This window comes from Pezoporus occidentalis, unplaced genomic scaffold (assembly GCF_034315485.1).
Source record: "Pezoporus occidentalis ecotype Australia unplaced genomic scaffold, CSIRO_AGI_Poc_V1 ctg119, whole genome shotgun sequence".
In the NCBI taxonomy this organism is placed as follows: Eukaryota; Metazoa; Chordata; class Aves; order Psittaciformes; family Psittacidae; genus Pezoporus; species Pezoporus occidentalis.
The window spans coordinates 211833-231477 of NW_026912983.1; the positions used below are offsets into that span (position 1 = coordinate 211833).

The 19645-nt window shown below is 53.6% G+C and overlaps 2 protein-coding genes across 13 annotated transcripts in view; one reads left to right on the forward strand and one right to left on the reverse strand.

Annotated features, from left to right (window-relative positions):
- Window positions 1-11870, forward strand: part of NOC2L (NOC2 like nucleolar associated transcriptional repressor) — a 43770-nt gene extending 31900 nt beyond the window's left edge. The window contains exons 16-19 of one of the 2 annotated variants that reach the window (XM_062604001.1): window positions 5-118; window positions 4043-4178; window positions 9395-9535; window positions 11484-11870. In XM_062604001.1, coding sequence (XP_062459985.1) covers window positions 5-118; window positions 4043-4178; window positions 9395-9535; window positions 11484-11626 — 534 coding nt within the window. In that variant the 3' untranslated portion in view covers window positions 11627-11870. Of the gene's footprint in view, window positions 1-4; window positions 119-4042; window positions 4179-9394; window positions 9536-11480 lie in introns of both variants that reach the window. The other variant, XM_062603995.1, reaches the window with a different exon arrangement.
- Window positions 11871-13013: 1143 nt separating this feature from the next.
- Window positions 13014-19645, reverse strand: part of SAMD11 (sterile alpha motif domain containing 11) — a 158788-nt gene continuing 152156 nt past the window's right edge. For all 11 annotated transcript variants that reach the window (XM_062603969.1, XM_062603911.1, XM_062603956.1 and 8 more), the window contains 3 exons: window positions 19251-19375; window positions 16572-16682; window positions 13014-14550 (listed from right to left, as the gene is read on the reverse strand). In XM_062603969.1, the coding sequence (XP_062459953.1) occupies window positions 14302-14550; window positions 16572-16682; window positions 19251-19375 (485 nt within the window). In that variant the 3' untranslated portion in view covers window positions 13014-14301. The remainder of the gene's footprint in view (window positions 14551-16571; window positions 16683-19250; window positions 19376-19645) is intronic.

The window sequence follows — 19645 nt, forward strand, 5'->3', positions numbered from 1 at the left end:
CCAGGAACAATGGGAGAAGCAAGTCAAAGAGGAGGGGACACCTCTGACCAAGTATTACACTCAGTGGAAGAAGCTGAGAGAGAAGGAGATACAGCTGGAGATCAGTGGCAAAGAAAGGGTAAGGATGGATGGAATACCCAACTTCATCTGTGCTATGGGAAGGCAAGGGAGCCATTCCTGGCAGCGGGATTGTGGCTCATCAAACCCAGCTCCACTGCTGTGAGCTGAAATGGGCTTGAGCTGCCTGAATGCACAGGCTGGGCATTGTTAGACACAGCGTGAGTGTGGCTGGACAGCAGCCTAGCTGGTGCCTTCAGCTCCCTATGGATTTGTCTCGCTGGGATCTCTAGGAGTGTCCCCTGCGTGCAGCCTGTTCATTTGCCCAGGTTAACAGGATAGGTGGGACAGAAAGAAGTAGCACTAGGGTAAGTTTCCCTCTGTGTTTAAGCTCATGCAGTTCAAGAGCCATTGGTACAGCAGCCTTTGTAATTCAAGGCTAGGAAGCTGAAGACAGTAGTGATAGAACAACTGTGTGCACTGGCAGGGGTAGGCTGGGTAACAGATTTGGTGCTGTCTGAGCAATGGGGGCAATAGCCCCAGTGGATGGTACTTTGGGAGCAAGCATGTGAAGTTTAGACTGTGGTACCCAGAGTTCCTGTTCTGTGTGTGCAGTCAGGGGCCTTCTCACATTGCTTTGGGCAGTTTGCATCATGTCTTGTGGGTTAAGCTTGTGCAGGCCTTTAGCTCTTCTTCCAGCTCTGCAGAATGTGATTGCCATGCTAGATCCTAACTGCAGGAAAGCAGGGAGGGGAAGATGCCAAGGGAATATTGGAGATGAGTTCTGTCTTTCCATATCTCCCTGCTGTGAGGTTGTGAGGTGGGAGTTGCTCTCTGGACATGGGCTGTTTCCCACATCTCCTGCCCAAGGGAAGGCTCCTCATGGCACTGTGCTCCCTGATGCTGGGGGTGGGAGCTTGCCTACATTAGGAGTCTAAAGGAAGGCTGTCTGGATGCTAATGCAGTGCAAGTGGCTGAGCCAGGCTCTTGGCCAGGGAGCAGGAAATAGATGTACTTGGTGCCTCCAGTGTATGGTGGGCAACGATTAAAACAATCAATGGGCCATGAGGATGATTGGCTCTGGGAGAAGGAGGACACCTGGGAGAGCCTGGAAACGCTGAGGATTGTGTGCCAGCCGGAGAGAAGGCTGAACTTCCCTGCAGCAGCCATAGAGGGAACAAAAAGCACTCTGGTTTTCTGTGCAAAGCCAGCAGAATGTGGCCTGTGCAGAAGGGAAATTGGGGGGGGGTGGGGGAATGACTAAGAAGCAGCAAGAAGTGATGGGGAACTGCAGCTCCTTGGGGTGTCCGGGACCAGCTGAGGTGGTGATCTCCCCTTAAGGGGCTTTGCTTTCATACAGCAAGGCTCAAGGGGGTGACTTCTGAAACCAAAAGCCTGAAGGGCAGTGACAGAGCCTTGGTTTCTCATGGAGAAAGGGGGCTGAACAGATCAACTGCAGAGAGACAAGGCTGTGCAAGGCCTGTGGCTGCCTGGCAGCTCTGCTTGGTGAATGGGGCTGTTGTCTCTCTCGGTGGGGACTGCTAGCTTAATGATGCAGCATTGTGAGCCCCAGCAGGAGAGTGAACACCATGAGGCCCATTAGGGCTGGGAAAATCCATGTCCCATTAGCAGCCATTCGGGGGGAAGAAAAAGTAATAACAGCAAAAATAGGCCTGGCTCTGAGCTGCTGGGAGCTGCAGCTTGCCTTCTGTAACAGCACTGACCCTGCCTGCCCATTCCATTTGCTTTTCCCAATGGTTTTTAATGGGATGTAGGCTACTCAGCTTCATGAGACTCAGTAGATGGTAACCCTTTAGCTGGGGATTAAAAGGCTGGCCCCCAAATTACCTTATTAGTGCTAGAGGGTGATGAGCACAGGCTGTATCTGTGAGCTGGGCTCAGTACAGGTCTCATTCCTGTGCTTTATGATCCCTATAGCTACAAGGGTTTCCTGGTGCCTTTATTTCGAGGTGCCCATCTCGAAGGCACATCTGTGGGGTCTCAGGAAGTTGGAGGTAGCACAGCTCAGCACGATTCACCACCAGCTCCTTTTTAAGGTGCTCAGGTTGAGTTCCAGCAGTCCTGATGGAATCCAGAACTGTGAGCTGCTTTGGAAACGGGGACTTCTCATAGGCAGTATGAAAATACAGGGAAGTCCCAAGTCACAGCCTCTGCTCCCTGCTGTACGTGCCCCGCTCAGGATGCGTGAGGAGGGAGGATGAGACCTTGCATGATTTATGTGTTTCATTTACTGCTGCTGGGAATGACCGGGGTGCTGGAGAACAGAACCGGCCAAGAGGGACGTGGGCAGTTGGTGCAGCAGTTGTTTGTTGTCAGAACTGGGTTTCTGCTGCTGTTTGTGATGCTTTTTAAGCTCAACTGTTTCCTGCTTAGGCAGAGCTGGACTCTGTTTAACTGCTGTAGAGTGATAGCTGCCAGGGCTCTGCAGGTAGCGTGGCTCAGGGCATGGAAGAGGGCCCAAAGGTGCTGCCTGTGACTGGGATACTTCAGGTTACATGCCAGAGCAAATGAGAGGAGAGCAGCACGAACCTGTCTGGTCCACTAGAACTGGTAGGGGCTAAGGGAAATGTTTTCACCCTGGAAGGTCCCTTGCTCCATGATGGAGCTTGCTGGAGCTATATAAACCACCCTAGGGCAGTGGATGGGTACAGCTTAGGTCAGCTGAAGGCAGCCGTTTAGCAGTGACTCTGGATTGCCCTTGCTGCATTTAGCTTCCCAGGTCTCTCCTCTGGCATGCACAGACTTGTTTGGAACAAGCTGCTTTCTTCATGCACCTCCCCAGCACACAGGTCTCTGGGGGGCCAGTGGATGGAAAGGCATCTCAGAGTGGAAAAGAGCAAATATTGGCTGGGGTTTTGCTCCTTTTCCCCTTTCTCTGGCCAGCCTCTGACTTTCCATCCTGGTGCTGCAGGTTATTGCTTGTAAGTGCTCAGCTCCCACAATCAATATTGCCCAGCTGGGGACCATCACTGTGAAACGGGCTGGGAGAAATTGCTGCAATTGGCTGCAGGAGCAATGAGCATCTCCTGGCTCCCGTTGTTCCTTCCCTCTATCCCTCTTCTGTCTTGCTCTCTGCTGAGAGACTGCTTTGTGGGCTATTCCTGCCGGGGGGGGGAAGCTCATGGGAGGGTTGGAGTGGACGTGGAGCATGTTGAGGGGTGGTCTGATGGGTGGGGAGAGAACAAATGAGTTATTACTCACAGGGTGAGTGTTTCCAAGCAAGCTAATGTGTGCTAATGCCTGAGTGCTTCCCAGGAGGTGTGCAGCCGGGCACGGGCAGGGCAGCTGATGCTCACACAGCACTTGGGATTCAATTTGCATTCTGATTATCTTTGCCCTGCTGGCCTGAGCCCTTGCAAGTAAATCCTCCTCCTAATCCCCCTCCGGAGGGGTGTAAAGAGCACCGAGGTGGTGTCAATTGCAAGTACTTAATGGCATTGATATTGGCCTTGCTGCAGCAGCAAGGCTCTTGGCCCATTGAGCTCCATAAGGGGTAGCCATGGTGTAGACATCTTCAGCACGTTGGCATTTAACTGTGCTCAGCTGTCACAGCTTTTGGGCTTGGAGGTGACCAGCACAGTCTGGCTTCACTGGGCTTGGCTGCCCAAGCTCGCATGGATGCATGGCTTTGAGTCCAGAGATCTAGGACAGCTGGATCCATTGCTATAGATACATCTATATCATTTTTATCCGTGCTAAGGTATCAGCAGGAGATGGCCCATTAGCAAAAGTAGTTTATCAGGTAAAGATCAATAGAGCAGTGGTGCTTTGCATGTATCAATCACCTTTGTAAGGGACTCACAAAGCTGTGGCTCTCCTTGTTGGCAGCAGGCAGACCCAACTGTTCTTGGCACTGTGGCTTACCCATCCTGGGCAAAGCCAAGTTCCTGTGTCTAAGCTCAGTGATTTAGGTTTAAAAGTACAAATTAAAGTTGTTCTTACTGGTGGTTTTGGCTTTTTCCAGCTTGAAGACTTGAACTTCCCAGAAATCAAACGTAAGAAGCAAAACGAAAGCAAGGAGGAAGATAAGAAGGAATTCAAGGACCTCTTTGAGCTGGACAGTGACTCTGATGAGGAGAATGCTGGATTCCCTATAAAAGGTATGGGGCTGGGCATGCCTTCTCCTTGTGCAGAATTCTCTATGATGTGAGTCAATATGGGCTTGCCCTAATGGGGTGCATTGCTGGCCATGCTTGCTTCAAAAGATGCTCTGTTAAGGAGAAGAGCACAGGATGATGATGCTTTTTGGAGGCATTTTAAAGTGACAAGAGGTGGTTGGGAGGCTTTTATCCATCTCTAGCTCTACTTTATCAATCCAGCTCTTTCTAAAGCCTTATTTCCTGCATTAACCTTTTCTATACGTGACCCATAGTCTCCTCCTCTTAGCACTTTATCACACACTGACCTCAGCATCACAGCCCAAGAACCGGGGGTGTGTGGCTGAACACAGACCCTGCTTTCAAAGGCTTCAAATTAGCAGCCATAGGTTCATATGCTAATTCCCAAAGAGTGAGTTCTCCTTCTTGTCCAGGTTCTGGGCTGAAGTTTCACCTTGGAGAACATAAAGGTGAGTGGAGAAATCCATGTTTCGTTTCCTCACCTATGAAAGAGGAATTAGACTGTTCTAGCTGACAGCAGTCTTTGCTGTCTGCAGCAGTGCAAACAAGAGCTATCAGAGGGGCTGGCTATCAGAAGAGGGATCTTTGATGGAAGAATGGTTATTCTCTCTTTCCATGCACTTCTGATTGATGTGTGTGATAGTGACTGCAGGTGTTCTTGACAAGCCAAGAAAGGGTCTGTAGGGAGAATGGAGGATGTCACTCTCTGGCTGTGACCACGAGAGGGCCACAGTAAATTGTGGAACCTGCCTGAGCCGTTGGTGTGATTTGAGGCCAAACTTAGGTGTTCTGTTTGTGGTGTGGGATGTTTGGGCCATCACAGGTCCATACAGTAGCGTGACTTGGAGAACACTGAGTTTTCCTGTTTGGAGATTTAACCTATGGATAAAGTCTGTGTGCACGTTGTAAGGTGTGAGGATAAACCTCGAGGCTTAACACAGAACCAGTGTCTCCCTCACAGGAGGAGGTTGGAAAGCTCAAGGTTGGAGGCAGATGACCCAGCAAAGAATAGGGGGAGAGCAGAAGCGAGCTCATGACTGAGAGATCAGTGTGGCATCAAAATGAGTTGCTGAGATAGATCCTTGAGATCTGGGGTTGTCCTGCCTGCTGTATGAGTCAGTGCCTTAGAAGAATCAGTGGCTTCTATAAGGGCAGTGATGACTGCAGCTCGGAAAGCAGGATGCTGTGATCCAGGGAAAACCAGGATCTCTTCCTGTGCCTCCCAGGAACTGACTTTATGTACACTTGAGAGGTTTCTTGGACTGATGGGCTTCCAAATACCCACTGGGGGCATGTCTGTGATGAGTATACACCCCCTACATGTGCTTCTGTTACCTGTCCATGAGGTTCTTTGGCAGCTTTAAGGGCCTGACATATATTGTGCAGAGAGTGCAAGTGAGGAGTTGAGTTCCATGTGATGCCAAAGGGCATCCCTGCTCCATGTCTGCATGCCAGAGCTGTGGTACCTACTCACTGCTGCCCTTGCCATCCAACATTCCTGCCTCTCCACAGCCTTTGTTCCCAGCAGGGTGCTCTCTGGAGAGAGGGAGCAGGCCCTGAAGGCAGTTTCCATCTCAAGGAGCAACTGTGCTCAGCCCCACCATGGGTCCTGAGGCACTTAGACAGCACTGGCTCTGCACCATAGCATAGGGGGAAGTCCCCTCCGGGCTGTGGTGTGACTCCACAGTGGGAAAGGGATAGGGAACAGGGAGGCTGGGAAAAGCGCCTGTGTCTTGGGAGATGCATACAATGAGCTCTTGTTCTTGCTCTGTGTGGGGTGTGAGATGTTCTCTGCCCTGCTCTGTGTTCAGTAACTGTCAGGGCTGGCTGCAGATGGAAGTCAGAGAAGCCAATGCTTCAGTTTGCTGCTGAAAGGAATATAGCTGTAAAGCAAGGAATAGAGCTGAGACTGCCCAGTGATGCTGACCTCCTTGACAGGAGAGACCTGTTCCAAGCCGGGCTGGTGCTATGAAGGTATCTGTGACATTGATGTGTCAGGGGGGTTTGGGAAGCCCTTCTGACACAAGACTACTTCCACACATGGGCAGGAAGAGGTGGAGCTGGTGGGCTATGCCCTCTCTGCTCTAGGAATGGAAGCAGGGACATGGTTTGGGAATGCCAAGGTTGATGTGGGAAAGAATAGAAGGCTCCTTGGAAAGGTCAGCCATACCCAGAGGTGTCCATGCTCTGCTCAGTAGCAGCAGCACCCAGAACTGTTCAGAGTTCTTACTGGAAAGAGCCAGTTCCAGGATCCTGGAAAGAAGGAGAGAGGGAGGGACCACCGGAAAGGAAGGAATTCCGTGCTAGGAAAGTCCTTGCTGGGTACTTGCATTGGTTTGTTGCTGTAACTCATCCTCTTGGGCAGCCCCACGGGTTAAATCCATGAGGATGGTTCCCTGGTCTGGAAAATTCTCTCCCCCATGATGGTTACCACATAGAAGTCTGGATTTCAGACCCTGCTGCTGGTGCAGCAGCATCCTGGCTCTCTGGTGGGATGCTGGGTGCAGAGGCACAGTGAGAATGGCTCCCATGTCCCCAGCCACAGCATTGGGCTTGGTGGAGTTGCCTGTGTTAGGATGTTGTAGTTGTTTTGGCCTGCCACATCCAGACCAGATTCCCAGGAGTGGAAAACTGCCTGCTGAAAGCAGGGAAATCCTCCCTTTGCTGTTATTCAGCTGCTGTTCAAAGCCCCCCTCACCTTTTCTTCTGAGTTGCGTGAAGCATTGTATCAGTGCAGTGTTGATTTGGGTTTACACTGTCCCTAATCCCTATGGAAGAGAGGTCTGGAGGGCAGCTACAGTCCTTGGGTTAACCATTGCCAGCCAAAACATCTTGCTCATTGACTAACTTGTACCTCAAAGAGCTTTTCTTCCAGCAGAGCAGGCTTCTGAAGAGGTCTTTCCAATCCCAAGCAGGGAGTGAATGAGGGGCTCCCTATTCTCAGGGTTTGCCATCACTCATTCCTGGGATCATCAGCAAGTCAGTGGTGATCCTGTTGTTTTCCAGCAGCACTGGTGCACTTGGGCATTACCTTCCCTTCTGTTCTGAGCATTTCCCCCCCTTGTCCACCCTTGCCTCTACCATCCTCATCCATGCTTTAGCAAGGAAAGGAGACGTGCTGCATTCCACCCCAGGGGATGGTCACTGGTACGGTGGTGTTCGCAGCTCACACAGCCCTTGGTGCCAGGGTGCTGCTCCCACATGGGACCACCAGCCCCTCTCTTCTTCCCCTGGGGACCAAGAGCAGCAGCATCCTCTTGGAACAGCATCCCTGGAGCAGGCAAAGAGGGGCTGCAGGGACTGCCCTGGAGTTGAATAGGGGATAGAGTAGATTTCCCAAAGAATAGGAGAAACTGTGGTATGGGGTGGGAACAGATTCAGATGGGTTCCTATGGGGGGAATGAGTGTGGGCATACCCTTGTGGGTGTGGATTCTCACAGGGCAGGATCAAGTCTGCACATCTCAGGCGAGGGCAGAACGAGGTGGGAGATGGGGAGGACAGAGCGTGGCTTCGATCCATCGCTGTGTCACTAATGGGGATGGGGAAGCTCGTGCATTCCTCTCATTTACCAGCTGACAGATCCCTGCGAGGAGAGGCTCCTGGAGGTTATTGATGGCTCAGGATGAGGTGCTGGGCTGCCTCATCATGAGGCACTTAAAGGCGACGAGGGAGCGTGGCTGCAGCATCTCTCTGCGCCCGGCTCTAATGAGTGCTGTGTCCACATTAGGTGTTACTGTGCCTCTAATGAACTTGAGCAGCTTGCTTCATTTATCCCTCATGTAATTATATTACCGCAATTTAATGCCAGGGCTGTGGAAGGAGAGGTCAGACACTGTCATTTCCTAAGCAGAATAAGCATGGCCCTTCCTATAGTGGTAAAATCCCTGCTGTGGGCTGGCAGCTTGAGGATACAGGGGCAGAGTGAGGAGGGAAAGGGGAGATGCACAAAGGGCCCCAAACTCAATCCCTGCCCACATCTGACCTCCTCTGGCTCCTCTCAGATGAGCTGTAGCTGGATCTGTTGGTGCTGTTGCTGTTTGATGGATGAGGAGGTGCCCCTCGGTGTTGCCTGAGCTGCCCAGGTGCCCGTCAAGGTGATGTGCAGTGATGTGCTCTGCAATCCATCTCCGCATGGATGCAGGTTTCCTCTCTCCATGACATGGAGCTTCTGGTCCCTCAGTGGCAGGGAGGCTGCATCCTGCCAGAGCTGATGGATGGGTGAGCGTGGGGAGCTGGGAATGCTGCAGCCACCTTATTGATGGCTCTGTATCCAGTTCAGTGAGTGGTCAGCTGCTGAGGAGGGAGGATGGGGCAAAAAATAGATGCCATGGTGGGGCCCAAGAGTCACAGTGTGAGAAAGATGTACGGACAGCTGGCAAGCAGGAGGGGGGAATAAAGAGCTTCCTCAGCAGCTTTGGAAGCAAGGGAGGCAGCCTGCAGCACTGAGCTGGGCCTAGCTCAGGGAGAAGGCAAGGAGCAGCTGGTTCTTCTGCTCCCTCTGTTTGTATTCTGCCCTTCTCCACTGCAGTGAGCTCAACAGGAGTAAAAGCAGTCTGGTTCCAGAGGCTCGGGGCAGGGGATTCCTCCCAAGGCTGCCTTGGCCCTGGCTATCCATGTCCAGAGGGAATTTGCAGCAATATCTGTTCCTAGACCTTTCTGTTCTCACTAGCAGAGGGAATAAAGCTAAGAGAGGTTTACAGTGGTGCCCTGGACCAGACCCCTGTTTTCAGCTACGTGTAACTGTGAAGGTGGGCACGTGCAGCACTGATTCTCAGTGGAACCCAGCTCTCTGTGGTCTCAGCTTTGTGACTTTCTCCTCCTTCTTTCCCATGTCTTTTCAGTAGCCCATTTCTTCTCATTGTGCTCTTCTGTCCTGCTCTCCCAGCTTTCGCAGCTCTCTGAGCAGGGCAGGCTTGAATGCTGCACTGGTGGTGCTCCGTAACAGCAGCAAATCCTGGGCTTTAGCAGTAAAACCCTGCCAGGTGCTTCTGAGGTGACTGGGTCCTGGCCTCTAGCACATGGAACACATCCTTCTCTGGGCCTTAGTGCAGTGCTATTGGAGAGACAGGGTCTGGTTCCCCTTTAGTCTGACTGTACTCCAAGGATGAGTGTGGGGACGGTAGAACACACGTACCTGATGTCTGCTGCCTGTGTGCTCGTGTGCTGCTCCTCATCTCGCCATTCCCATCACTTGCAGGGAAAGGCAAAGCCAAGCAGGCCTCAGATGACAGTTCAGAAGAGGGCAGCGAGGAGTATGGCGAGGATGATGATGAAGAAGAAGGAAGGTATGAGATCGAGGAGGACGAGGAGGAACTGGACGACGACAGTGGCTCAGATGGTGAGTAGAGCAGTTGGGCAATGGGGAAGGGGCTCTTCTGCACCTTGGGGCTCCTCTACAAAGGAACCATCCCTTGTGTTCTGAGCTGCAGGGTGTCAGGAGGGACTCTTACACACAGTCTGGACAGGGAGAGCTGAGCTGATGCTGAGAGCAAAAGGGTTAAGGTCTTTGCAGGCCTTGCTCCACCAACCCACCAGTCCCTTTCATCTCTTCTCGGGAGCCTCCTGCAGAGAGGCTCAAACAAGCTCCTGAAGTTCAGCCCCCCCCAGCAGGGCACAGGGCCCTGCTCCAAGGCTCTCTGCAGGTTACCCAGCCACGGGGGTGGAGGGTGCTGTGCACTCTTCATCTGAGCAGTGCCTGGGCTATGGGTAACACCTTTGCTTGCTGCTTCTCAGCCGCTCCTCCCAGGATGGGACTGGTGGGAGACCTTGCCCAGGTCCTGCTGCATCTGGGGGTCCTCAGACCCCAAGAGCTCGTCTCGGTCTCTCCTCTTTTCACCTTAAGTAATGTTTTCCTCTTACTAATCCTGATCGCTTCTGCAGGTCAGTACCTGCTGCCCGGAGGTACTGGTCAGAGCGGTGGGCATCAAGGTAGGAGGCTTCCAGCTCCATGCTTCTTGCAGGCCAGACCAACCAGCTACATAGTGCTGAGGAAGCCACCGGCTGTGTCCCCAGCGCTGTGTGGATGCCAGACCAGGCTTTGGTGCAGCCGAGAGAGCATCCTCCCCTTCCAGGCCTTGCACAGCACCACAGGCAGGCGAGAGCCTGCTCAGCACCCAGCAGAGCAGCTCAGGCTCGCCCCTGTCTGCCAAGTCCCTGTGCTAAGCTGCAGACAGAACCTGAGCCTGCCAAGGGTGTTCCTTTGTGTGCCACTTCCTTCGCCCTTTGTGTCGGAGCAGCAGGGTCTGCTCCTCACCTGCCACGGGGTGCAGGAACAGCCACAAGAACTGCTCTGTGCTGCCTTTCTGTACTAGTTTGGGGAGCAGGAAGGGGGAAAGAGGCCAAGCGAGAGCACAGCGTGCCTGATTTAGCATGGCAGATGGCTGTGGCTTGGCACGCACGCCCAAGCCTCGGCGCCCAGAATAGATGGGTGTTTGATGCATGTTCTGACAGCGCTGTGAAGGAGCAAGGGGGAAAGTTTTCCCTCGCTGCTTTTTGGAGTATTCAGGAGGAAAAGCACCAAGGAATGGTGCTTGAGGGGAGCAGGAACTCTGAGCCTCCCTTCTTCATCCCTAATGCAGCTTTAGAGCCAGTTCCTGGGTCTCCTTGCTCCTGGATACCCGGTGTAGCTGCAGTGATGTTCCAGCCCAGGTGCCCCTGGCCTGTGGCACTTCTCCAGCCATCCACAGGGCTGGGATGGGGCAGATCCTCCCTTCCCAGGTCTCAAGCTGTGTGTGCTGAGTGTTTCTGTTGTGCTGTTCATTCGTACGTGGAGCCTGGTCAGGCAATGAGACTGTGAGGAGCTGGTGTCCATGACAGCTTCCCAGCCTCCAGCAGTCCAGAGCCTGAGGGGAGAGCTCTGCACGTGCTCCCAGTGGAACGAGAGGGAAGGGCACTGGGCATGGGGACTGTCCCTAGAAATCAGTTCTCACTTGTGCTCCCTATTAAAGCATCATTTCAGAAAGGAGGGAGCGTGGGGTTAGTTTTACATTGGGAGGCTCCTTTCCCGCAGCCCTTCATTCCCAGCCTGGCATCTGTAGCGAGGCAGACTGACCTGAGCCATGAGGGATGAAGGTTTGGAAGCACTCATGTTCCCCTTGGATCTTGCGTTGTGTCTCTGCCTCAGGCCATAGCAGTTCCTCAGGTCTCCCATCACTCCCTGCAGAGCTCTCCTCCAGCTGAGAGCTGCAGCAGCACCAATACATTAATGAGGGGCTGGGATTAATTAGCAGCCCGTTGCCTTGCTCCCAGTGCAGCAGGATTGAGTCCTCCCTCTCCTTCCCCAGCAGAGGAAGGCCGGGAAGGCGCCCGCGTTCCGCAGGGATCCCAGCCGAGGAGCCGCACGGGAGGGATGTCCCGAGCCGACCTCCAGCTGCTGGCGCAGGGAGACGAGGACGTTGTGGAGGACTTGGCCTTCTCCGACGATGACTGAGCCCCCTCCGAGGTGCTGGTACCACAGCACCCATCCTGCGCACCCACAGCGGGTCCTGGAGCCATGGTGAGAGCTGGGAGGGCAGCCCTGGGTGCCACCAAGGACTCGGCAGTGACGCAGCAGAGGCGCTGCTTGGACTTTAAAGCTGTTTTCCACCCGTCCTGGTTTTGGTAACAGTGAAATCGTGCTCGCATCCAGGCCAGTGAAACTGCTCAGCACCGGTAATAAACAGCCCTCATGAAAAGCTGCTGCTTTCAGTAGCACAGGGCTCAGTTTCAGCTCCTGCAGCAGGAGCCAAGGGGAAGTACAAGTTCTTTTGTCTGAGGGTCTTTAGATAGAGGGGGAGTGCAGAGATGGGAGGTGGTGCACGCAGAAGGGGGAGGAAGAGGCAAAACACCATAGGAACCACGCTTTCATTTTCTGATGGGTGTTGGACTTGCTTAGCACAACCAAGCACCAAATCTGAGCCCGTGCTTTGTACCAGACCCGCTGTTAGTGACCTAAAACTGCCTTCTGGAGCCAGTTCCAGCTGCTGCTGAACACGTTTGTTGTGGTCCAGCCATCAGCAGTGATGGACCGCAGGTGCCTTGGGCATCAAATCACTGCATCACCTGGGAAGCTTCTAGATGCAGCTCATGCTGTGTCTTCCTGTTGGAGTGTGGTGCTTGTGGGAGGCCATTGTGTAGCTCAAGGTGGGTAAAGGCAACAAAACCAGCTTCTCTGTAGAGACCACTGTTAGCTTACAGCTGTTCTACACTGAGGGCTGCTCCTCTCCTGCTTCCAGACATCATTACTGCACAGCTAGCACTGCTGCAGTGCGGTGGGGTGGGCTGTTTGCTTCACTTAGTGTTGTTTGGAGCTTAGCAGCAGGAATAGGGCTGGAGAGGGCTGCTTTTCCCAAGTGCAGTTACAGGAATCAGTAGCCATGCACCCAGATGCCCTCAGTCCTTTAAATGGGAGGAAGTAACCTCAGAAATGGGTAAGTTGTGTTTTATTATGCTCATCATCATTATTGTCATTGTTATTATCATTTATAGCCCACTTTGAGAGGAACAAAGCATCTGCTGCTTCATTAGCAGCTCTGGAGTGCTCAAGCCTGAAGTTCCCTATGGCTGGTAAAGCCTCTGTCACCAGGGAGCTGACTGCAAAGATGAGGCCCTAATGATAAGAAAATGGTTTGTGACTTACCTTTTAGTCCCAGAGAGAAAGCAGTTCTTGTTCCTCCTCCCTCTGACTTAGTGCCAAGCTGAAGAACCAACCCTCAGGCTGGCTTTTAGGCCACAAATGCTGCAGCCCCAACCCACAGAGAGGTACCACCAGCAGCAGGGTACCACGCAGTGAAAGAGAGCAGCTTCTCGGGTAAAGAACCACATCCAAGGGGCTCGGGTACCGGTTGGAAATGAAGTGTTTCTCCTTTTTTATTTAAACTGATTGCTGGGCAGCGTTTGTATGGTGATGTGATGGGCAATGGCTGGTTGGTTTTTACAATAGAAAGAAGCTAATGTACCACCAAGCGAAGTTTGGTAACAAAAGGACGGCAGCACGTGCAACCTTGAAACAGAAAAGGGCAGGGGGAGCAGAGAGGAAAGTACCACGTGTGGTTGTTGTTCACAACTGTACAAGTCACAGGAGGGCACCCCCAGGAGTTACCATCGCATTCACAGTAGTAAAACTCTTTCTTACCCATTGGTTTTAGCCTGAACCCCCCCCCCCCCCCCCAGCATCCCTCCCCTGCTCTGGGAACGCACAGGTACCTGTCTCATGGTCCACAGCAGGCCAGAATGTGCAACTGCATCCACCTCTGTAACAAGGCTTGAAACGAGAACCAAAACAACCCCAGAACAAAAGAAACCCCCACCCCAATGGAGAAATGAGTCTGTTGGACACGTGAGGGAGGCCGGGGGGCCCCGGCAGCCCACCAGAGCACATCGCTGGCTCTTCTCTTTACAAAGCATCGAATGGGCAAAACCAAGCGGCTCTGCAGGGCTGGAGCATGGGCAGAGCCTGTTCTCTGCGTGCCAGGAGGGGGGCAGCCCCCGGGCTGTGCCGTACCATCCACTCCGAAGTAAACATGGACCCGAACTTGCCTTTTAGTTCTTCTTTGTCTTTGTTTTTGGCTGTCTTTGGTATTGGTTCAAAGTTGCTATTGATGCATAGACACCTGAATGAGGAACTGAGTCCAGTTTCCAGGGAGGAGGAGCCAGCTGGGAAGGTGGGTGCTTTCAGTTCTGGTGATGGGGTTTTCTCCTCAGGGATGCTGAGTACCGTTGGGAGCAGCGGTCGCCTCTTCCCCTCCCTGTTTGAGCCCCCCCAGAAGGTCCTGAAAGCCGTGGTTCTCTGAAGGCAAAGTGTTCATTCCCTGTCCTACGGCTCCGGGGAGCGAGAAGGGGGGTGAAAGGGAACGGGAACGCTGCTGCAGCCTCTAGAATCACTCTCCCTTCACTCGCGTTGTCTCAGGACATCTTTGGATTGTTTCCTTCCTTCTCTTTTTTTTAGTCTCGGTTGGGTTTTCTCCACCCCAACCAAAAAGCAAATGCATCCAATGTAATGAACCCCCTCCCTTCCTCACCCCTGTGTCTCACACAGCTGAGGGAGGCTCTCCTGGCCTCCCCATGCTCTCGACCTTCACTTCGCTCCATGACCTCAGTCCAGGCCACCGGGAGCTGCCCCTGCAGTTAGGACGGAGGCTTCGTGGTGTCGCTGAGCGCGGCCAGGACGCCGGGGGCCCCGTTCTCCTGCTTCGGGGACACGCGGCTGGCGGAGGGGAGGCCGCTGAAGGGGGAGGCCACGCTGCCCGTGGACGACGGCCGCAGCTCCGCGGCCGGGGGCAGCTCCCGCTCCGGGGGCCGCAGGCCGGGCGGTTGCAGGGGGAAGGCCATGGGGAAGCCCGCCATGTACAGGACCCTGCCCACCCTCTTGGCCACCTGCGGGGAGAAGGAGGAGGAAATAAATGCAGGGGTAAAAAGGGGCACAAATGGTCCTCAGAAACACGTAAAAGCTGCAAACCCAGGTTCTGTGCTCCAGACCGGCCTGGGTTGGAAGGGTCCTTACGATCATCCAGCTCCTTATATCTAACCTGAACTTGCCCTGTTTCAGTCTGAGCCCATCACCCCTTGTTCTATCGCTCCCACCCCTGATGAAGAGTCCCTCTCCAGCATCCTTGCAGCCCCCTCCAGGTACTGGAAGGCTCAAAGATGAAGAGCTGGGTGCCACAGGATCACAGAACGGTGACCAAACACGATGCCCATGTCTGAAGAGCAGGACTTGCTCTTAGAGGGGAGCTGGGATAACAGGGGAAGGGAAAAAACTGGCTCCAGGGTGGCTGCTGTTCCTGCGCAGGAAGCTGGAAGCTGCAGCCTCTCCCTTCTCCTGCAGCACCAAAGAGGACTCCCGCAGCCATTCTCGCCTCCCAGCGAGGGCCAAAGGCCCCCCAAGGTTCCAGCACCTACAACAGCTGGTTCCCATTTCAGCTGGAACAGAAACACAGGCTTGTGCTCAAACCAGACAACTGCCGCATTATTCACTTAGCAACAGCAGGGCTTTGCTCCCCACTTACACACAGACCCCCTCCCCAGCCATGCCTTATTATAGACCTTTAAACACTACTGATTAAATGGAAGCAAGGTTTTTCTCCCTTCAGCCCATATCTCATGTTTCCCCCCTCCAAATCCCATCGAAGAACAGCTCTGAGCTATTTGGCCTCCTCTGTTTTGGAAGAAACAGAAGAGTTTTATTTCCTCCTGAACTGCCCCATAGGGAACAATTGCCCACAGAACCTTTTTATTAGACCCCTCGTAAACAGTGAGGGCTGTAGGGAAAGCAGTAAAGTTGCTCTTCTTGGTTTACCATAATGTAATGAATGTGTAAGCCTGTGGCTTAGGGAGGCTCTGCCACAGCTGGGTGTGCAACCCAGGGAGGTGCACGCGCGCGGTGCTGTCACAGCCACGGCCACGACGGTTCCCAAGGGAAGGCACTGGAACAGCCTGGTCCTGCCGTGTGTCAGGAACTGTTCTGGGAGCACTGGATGGGGAAGTAGAGCTGTCAGTGGAGGTGTTCTTCTGGGTTTGAGGCAGCTGAAATGGGAGTCACCCAGTCCATGGCAAAGCGGTTCCATGGAAGCAGAGACTTGGGGACCAAGTCACTGACAGGGAAAAGGGTGCTTTAAGAACCATCGAGGGCACAACAGCAAAGGGCTGTGCTGAGGAGGAAACAGAGTCCCCTGAAGTAAAGGCCTAACACAGCTGATGTGGGTTCCATATCCCGTGTGGCCACGTGTGAGCAGCACAAGCTGGGGGTGCATGTGGGATTGGGGCACGGCCCATCAGCAAGACCAGTAACCAAAAGAGAGCCCATGCCTGGCCCGACAGAAGGAAAGGTCCATTATGCACTGGGGAGAAGTAATAACAGATGATGCTGAGACATGCTCAGTGTATTTGTGCTTCAAGCCTTGCCAGAACCACCAAGAGCCATGCAGTTACACAGAAAAGGAGCAGCAGAGGGAGTCGGGTCCAGTCTAGAAAGAGCTGGTTCCTCAGATGGCTTTACCCAGCTTTGAGATGCTATTCTCATGTTCACCTGATGCAAAAGCATGTCCCCTGCCTCACCTGGGTGCAGGTTTCCTCCTTCCCTGGCACTGTTTGTGGGACCATCCTAACATTTCCTTTCCAACAGGAGCTGGTCCATGTAGGAGTTCCCCACTTCACCCTCTTCCTCCTTCCCACCACTTGTCCTGAGCTACTTCCTTCTGCCCCTGGCCTCTGAGTACCGCTGGGTGACAGCTGAGGAGATGGAACATTCTGGCGTGTTGAATCCAGAATTACAAGGAAATAAATGAACAATTATTGCTTAATGAACTATATTCAATAAAGGAGGTCCTGACAGCCCTTTCCTGGTTAGGGACAACATTAACATGTGCTGCTTGCTGCTATATAGAAACCATTCCTACCTGTGACCTGATCTTCAGTGCAGGTCCGAGTTTCAGCCCCATGTTGTTCAGTAAGTGCTCTTCCGTCAGGAGGGGCAGGGTCTCCCCATCAATAGCCTGCTCTCGGAATACCTGGAAGCAACCAGAACACAAATCCAGGCTTAGGAATGCCCCTGATGTGCCTGATGCTCCTGTCTTGCCCTTGCACAGGAAGGTGCTGTGGAAAAGGTAGAGTAAGTTGGTATTGATACATGAGCGGTAGGAACAATCCTGTATCCACAGCCAGGAGCTAGCAAGTGAAAGGAAGCAGATGGGAATGGGAATTGGGGTTGGTTGGGCCAGTTTAGATAAAGCCATACTTGTTTATGGTGTGATGGGGCAGGAGCAGCCCCAGGTTTGGGCACCCTTCTTTTCCCCCACACTGACAGGGATTAGGAACTACCTCAGTGCTACTGCAGTGGTACTGCAGTGTACTTGGTGCCACTGCAGAGGAAGGCAACACACTGGCAGTCTCTTACCCCTCTCCTGGTTCACTGAGTGAAGCAGGAGCTGGTGATGTGCAAACCTGGACCCACAGCAATGACAGCAGGGCTGGAGTAATCCCATGAATAGCATTTCCCTGTGCCCCCATTGCAGCCATGCAAACCTGCACCATCTTAACACACTTAAAAAGACAGGGAAAAAGCCCTTTCTTTTGCCCCTATTTCCAATGCCAGCGTCATGCAAGAGTTTTCCACCTCGTAGGGACCACGTAATAGAGGTGAAGGTCTGGATCTTGCTCCATTGTTCATGCACAGAGCAGGGCTGCGCTCACACCGGCCCCCCCGGGGTCTTTACTCTGCATGTACGGGCTGGATACTCGATGAGTAAACTGCAATCCCTGCGCAACTCAGGCTGCAGGTCCCTCAGTGGGGAGGTGTCGGGCAGAGGCCTGGTTTTCCCCATGAAACCCCCTTCCACAGGGCGTGTTCCTGGATGCTCCCCAAATGAGCTGTGTGGGGCAGTGCCTTATGCATGGTGTTAATGTCACTGAACACCCTAGCAAAGGAGAGGGCCTTCAAGTCACTCTAAGGGCTTCTTTGTCAGCAGCAGCCCATAGCCCATGGCCATCCCTCTGGAGGGTGGCACCGGCTGTTAGAGCCGAGGCAGCTGAGCTGCTCCAAGGGGCTTTTACTGCTGGGCTCCAGCACAAAGCTGCTCAGGACTGCAGCACGTGGCTCTGCTCTGCCCTACCAACCCCGTACCAATTCACTTCCCTCCCTCTGCAGCCAGCGTGGGCTGGGAGCCAAAAGCCTCCCCTTGCACGCACTGAAACCCGCCATGAGAAGGCCTGTAACTTGAGGACAGCATCCCCTTGGGTGTCCCATGGGTCCTGATCCACTGCGGGGACAAAGCTGAGCGCTGCCGAGGGCTGAAATGAGGCACAAGCCCTTGTTTGTCTCAGTGCACAGCACAGCACCAGCCTCCTGCTGGTTTTCCTGGCAGGAACAGCCTGCAGAGCAGCGCCAGACCTCCCCAGCACTGTGGTTTTGGAGAGGAGAACGCAGGCAGCTCGGAGCTGGGTCACCCCTCAACACTGGCCTTCGCACATAGTAAAAACCTGCTAAGCACATAGCCATGGTGCACACAAACACATCAGCCCTGCAGCCATGCTCCCCCCGCAGTGTAAAGCAGCTCGGGCACGCCAGGAGCCTGGTGACAGCAGCTCCCATCATCAAACACGGTGCCTGCAATGCACTGAGGCTGCTGAACCTCTGCCTCCGCCAGGTATTGATTTCTGCCCCACCGCTCCACCAGGAGCTGCCAAGGGAGGTGGGAATGGATGAGCCTCCTGCAAAGTGGCTCTGGTAAAGAGAGAGGCTTCCAGGCACCTCTTGCTCCTCATTCCCCAGCACAGGAATGCAGACAAAGCGCAGTGCCCCACTGCAGGAGCACGCTGAGGCCGGGGTAACAGAGACACAGTGTGTTTTGTATGCGTGTGTTTTGGTTTTGGGAGCCTTTTGCTTGAGCTTTAACACCCACCACCCATCCCCTTTATCATCCCCACTAAACCAGCTCCTGAACCCCCCTCCACACACCCAGACCTGCTGCTTCTCACTCCCATCAACACCCATCCACCCTCCTTCCTTTGTAACCAGTGTCCCCTCCCTTCCTCTCCCCACAATCAGAAACGGCCCTTATACACACACAGTCATCCTGATCCACTCTCAAACACAACCCAAACCCTTGGGGACCTTTACATGTACCCCATCCCTGCAACAGACATTTGCTTTCCTAAGTGCTGCCTCTCACCTGCATGCACACAGCTCTTTGCTCCCCTGAAGCACTGGCTTTACAAGTGGTTTTAACAAAGAACTTCCTCAGGTCTCATCTCCATCTCCCCTCTGTCAGGTTAAACCCATTCCCTCCTGTCCTTACAGGCCCTTACACAAAGCATGGAAGCAGGATGCTGAGCTCTACCAGTAGAAAGGCTGGGGCAGGCGTTCAGCAATGACCAACCCTTGCCCCTACTCCATCCCCTCCCACTGCACTCCCTTTATTGCTCTCCCTCTGCGAGGCCCATCACACACCTCAGGATCTTCACTACCGGCAAGCAGCTGTTCCCCAATGCAGCAAGGAAGCGGCTCTGAGACACAGCACCTCCTAGGTGGGACAGGGCAAGCACAGCAGGGACAGAACACGGGCTGTGAAGAGCTTTACCTGAGTGTACTCGGTGCAGCCGGACAAGTTGGACACGAAGCTGCACACGTCCTCCACCGTCCATTTGCTGATGTCTTCCAATGCGGGGCTCTCCTCCCCATCCAGAAACAGACCTCCCATGGTGCCTGGATTGTTTGGAGCCGGGGATGGGGGGTGTTAGGAAGGAGGGGAGGAGAAAGAAACATAAATCATTCAAATCCCACCCGGACAACAATGTGAATATGTTTCTCCAGCCACACATTCATCTTTAATGACCTGTCAATTAAAGCACTGGGCAGGGTCAGTTCATAGGCCTCTTCCTCCTGGAGGTCCCCAGCTTGGAAAGGGAGGGGGGTAAGGGAAAGGAAAGCAAAGCCCTGGCTAATGTATTTCATGTGTTTAATGTTCTTCAGCTG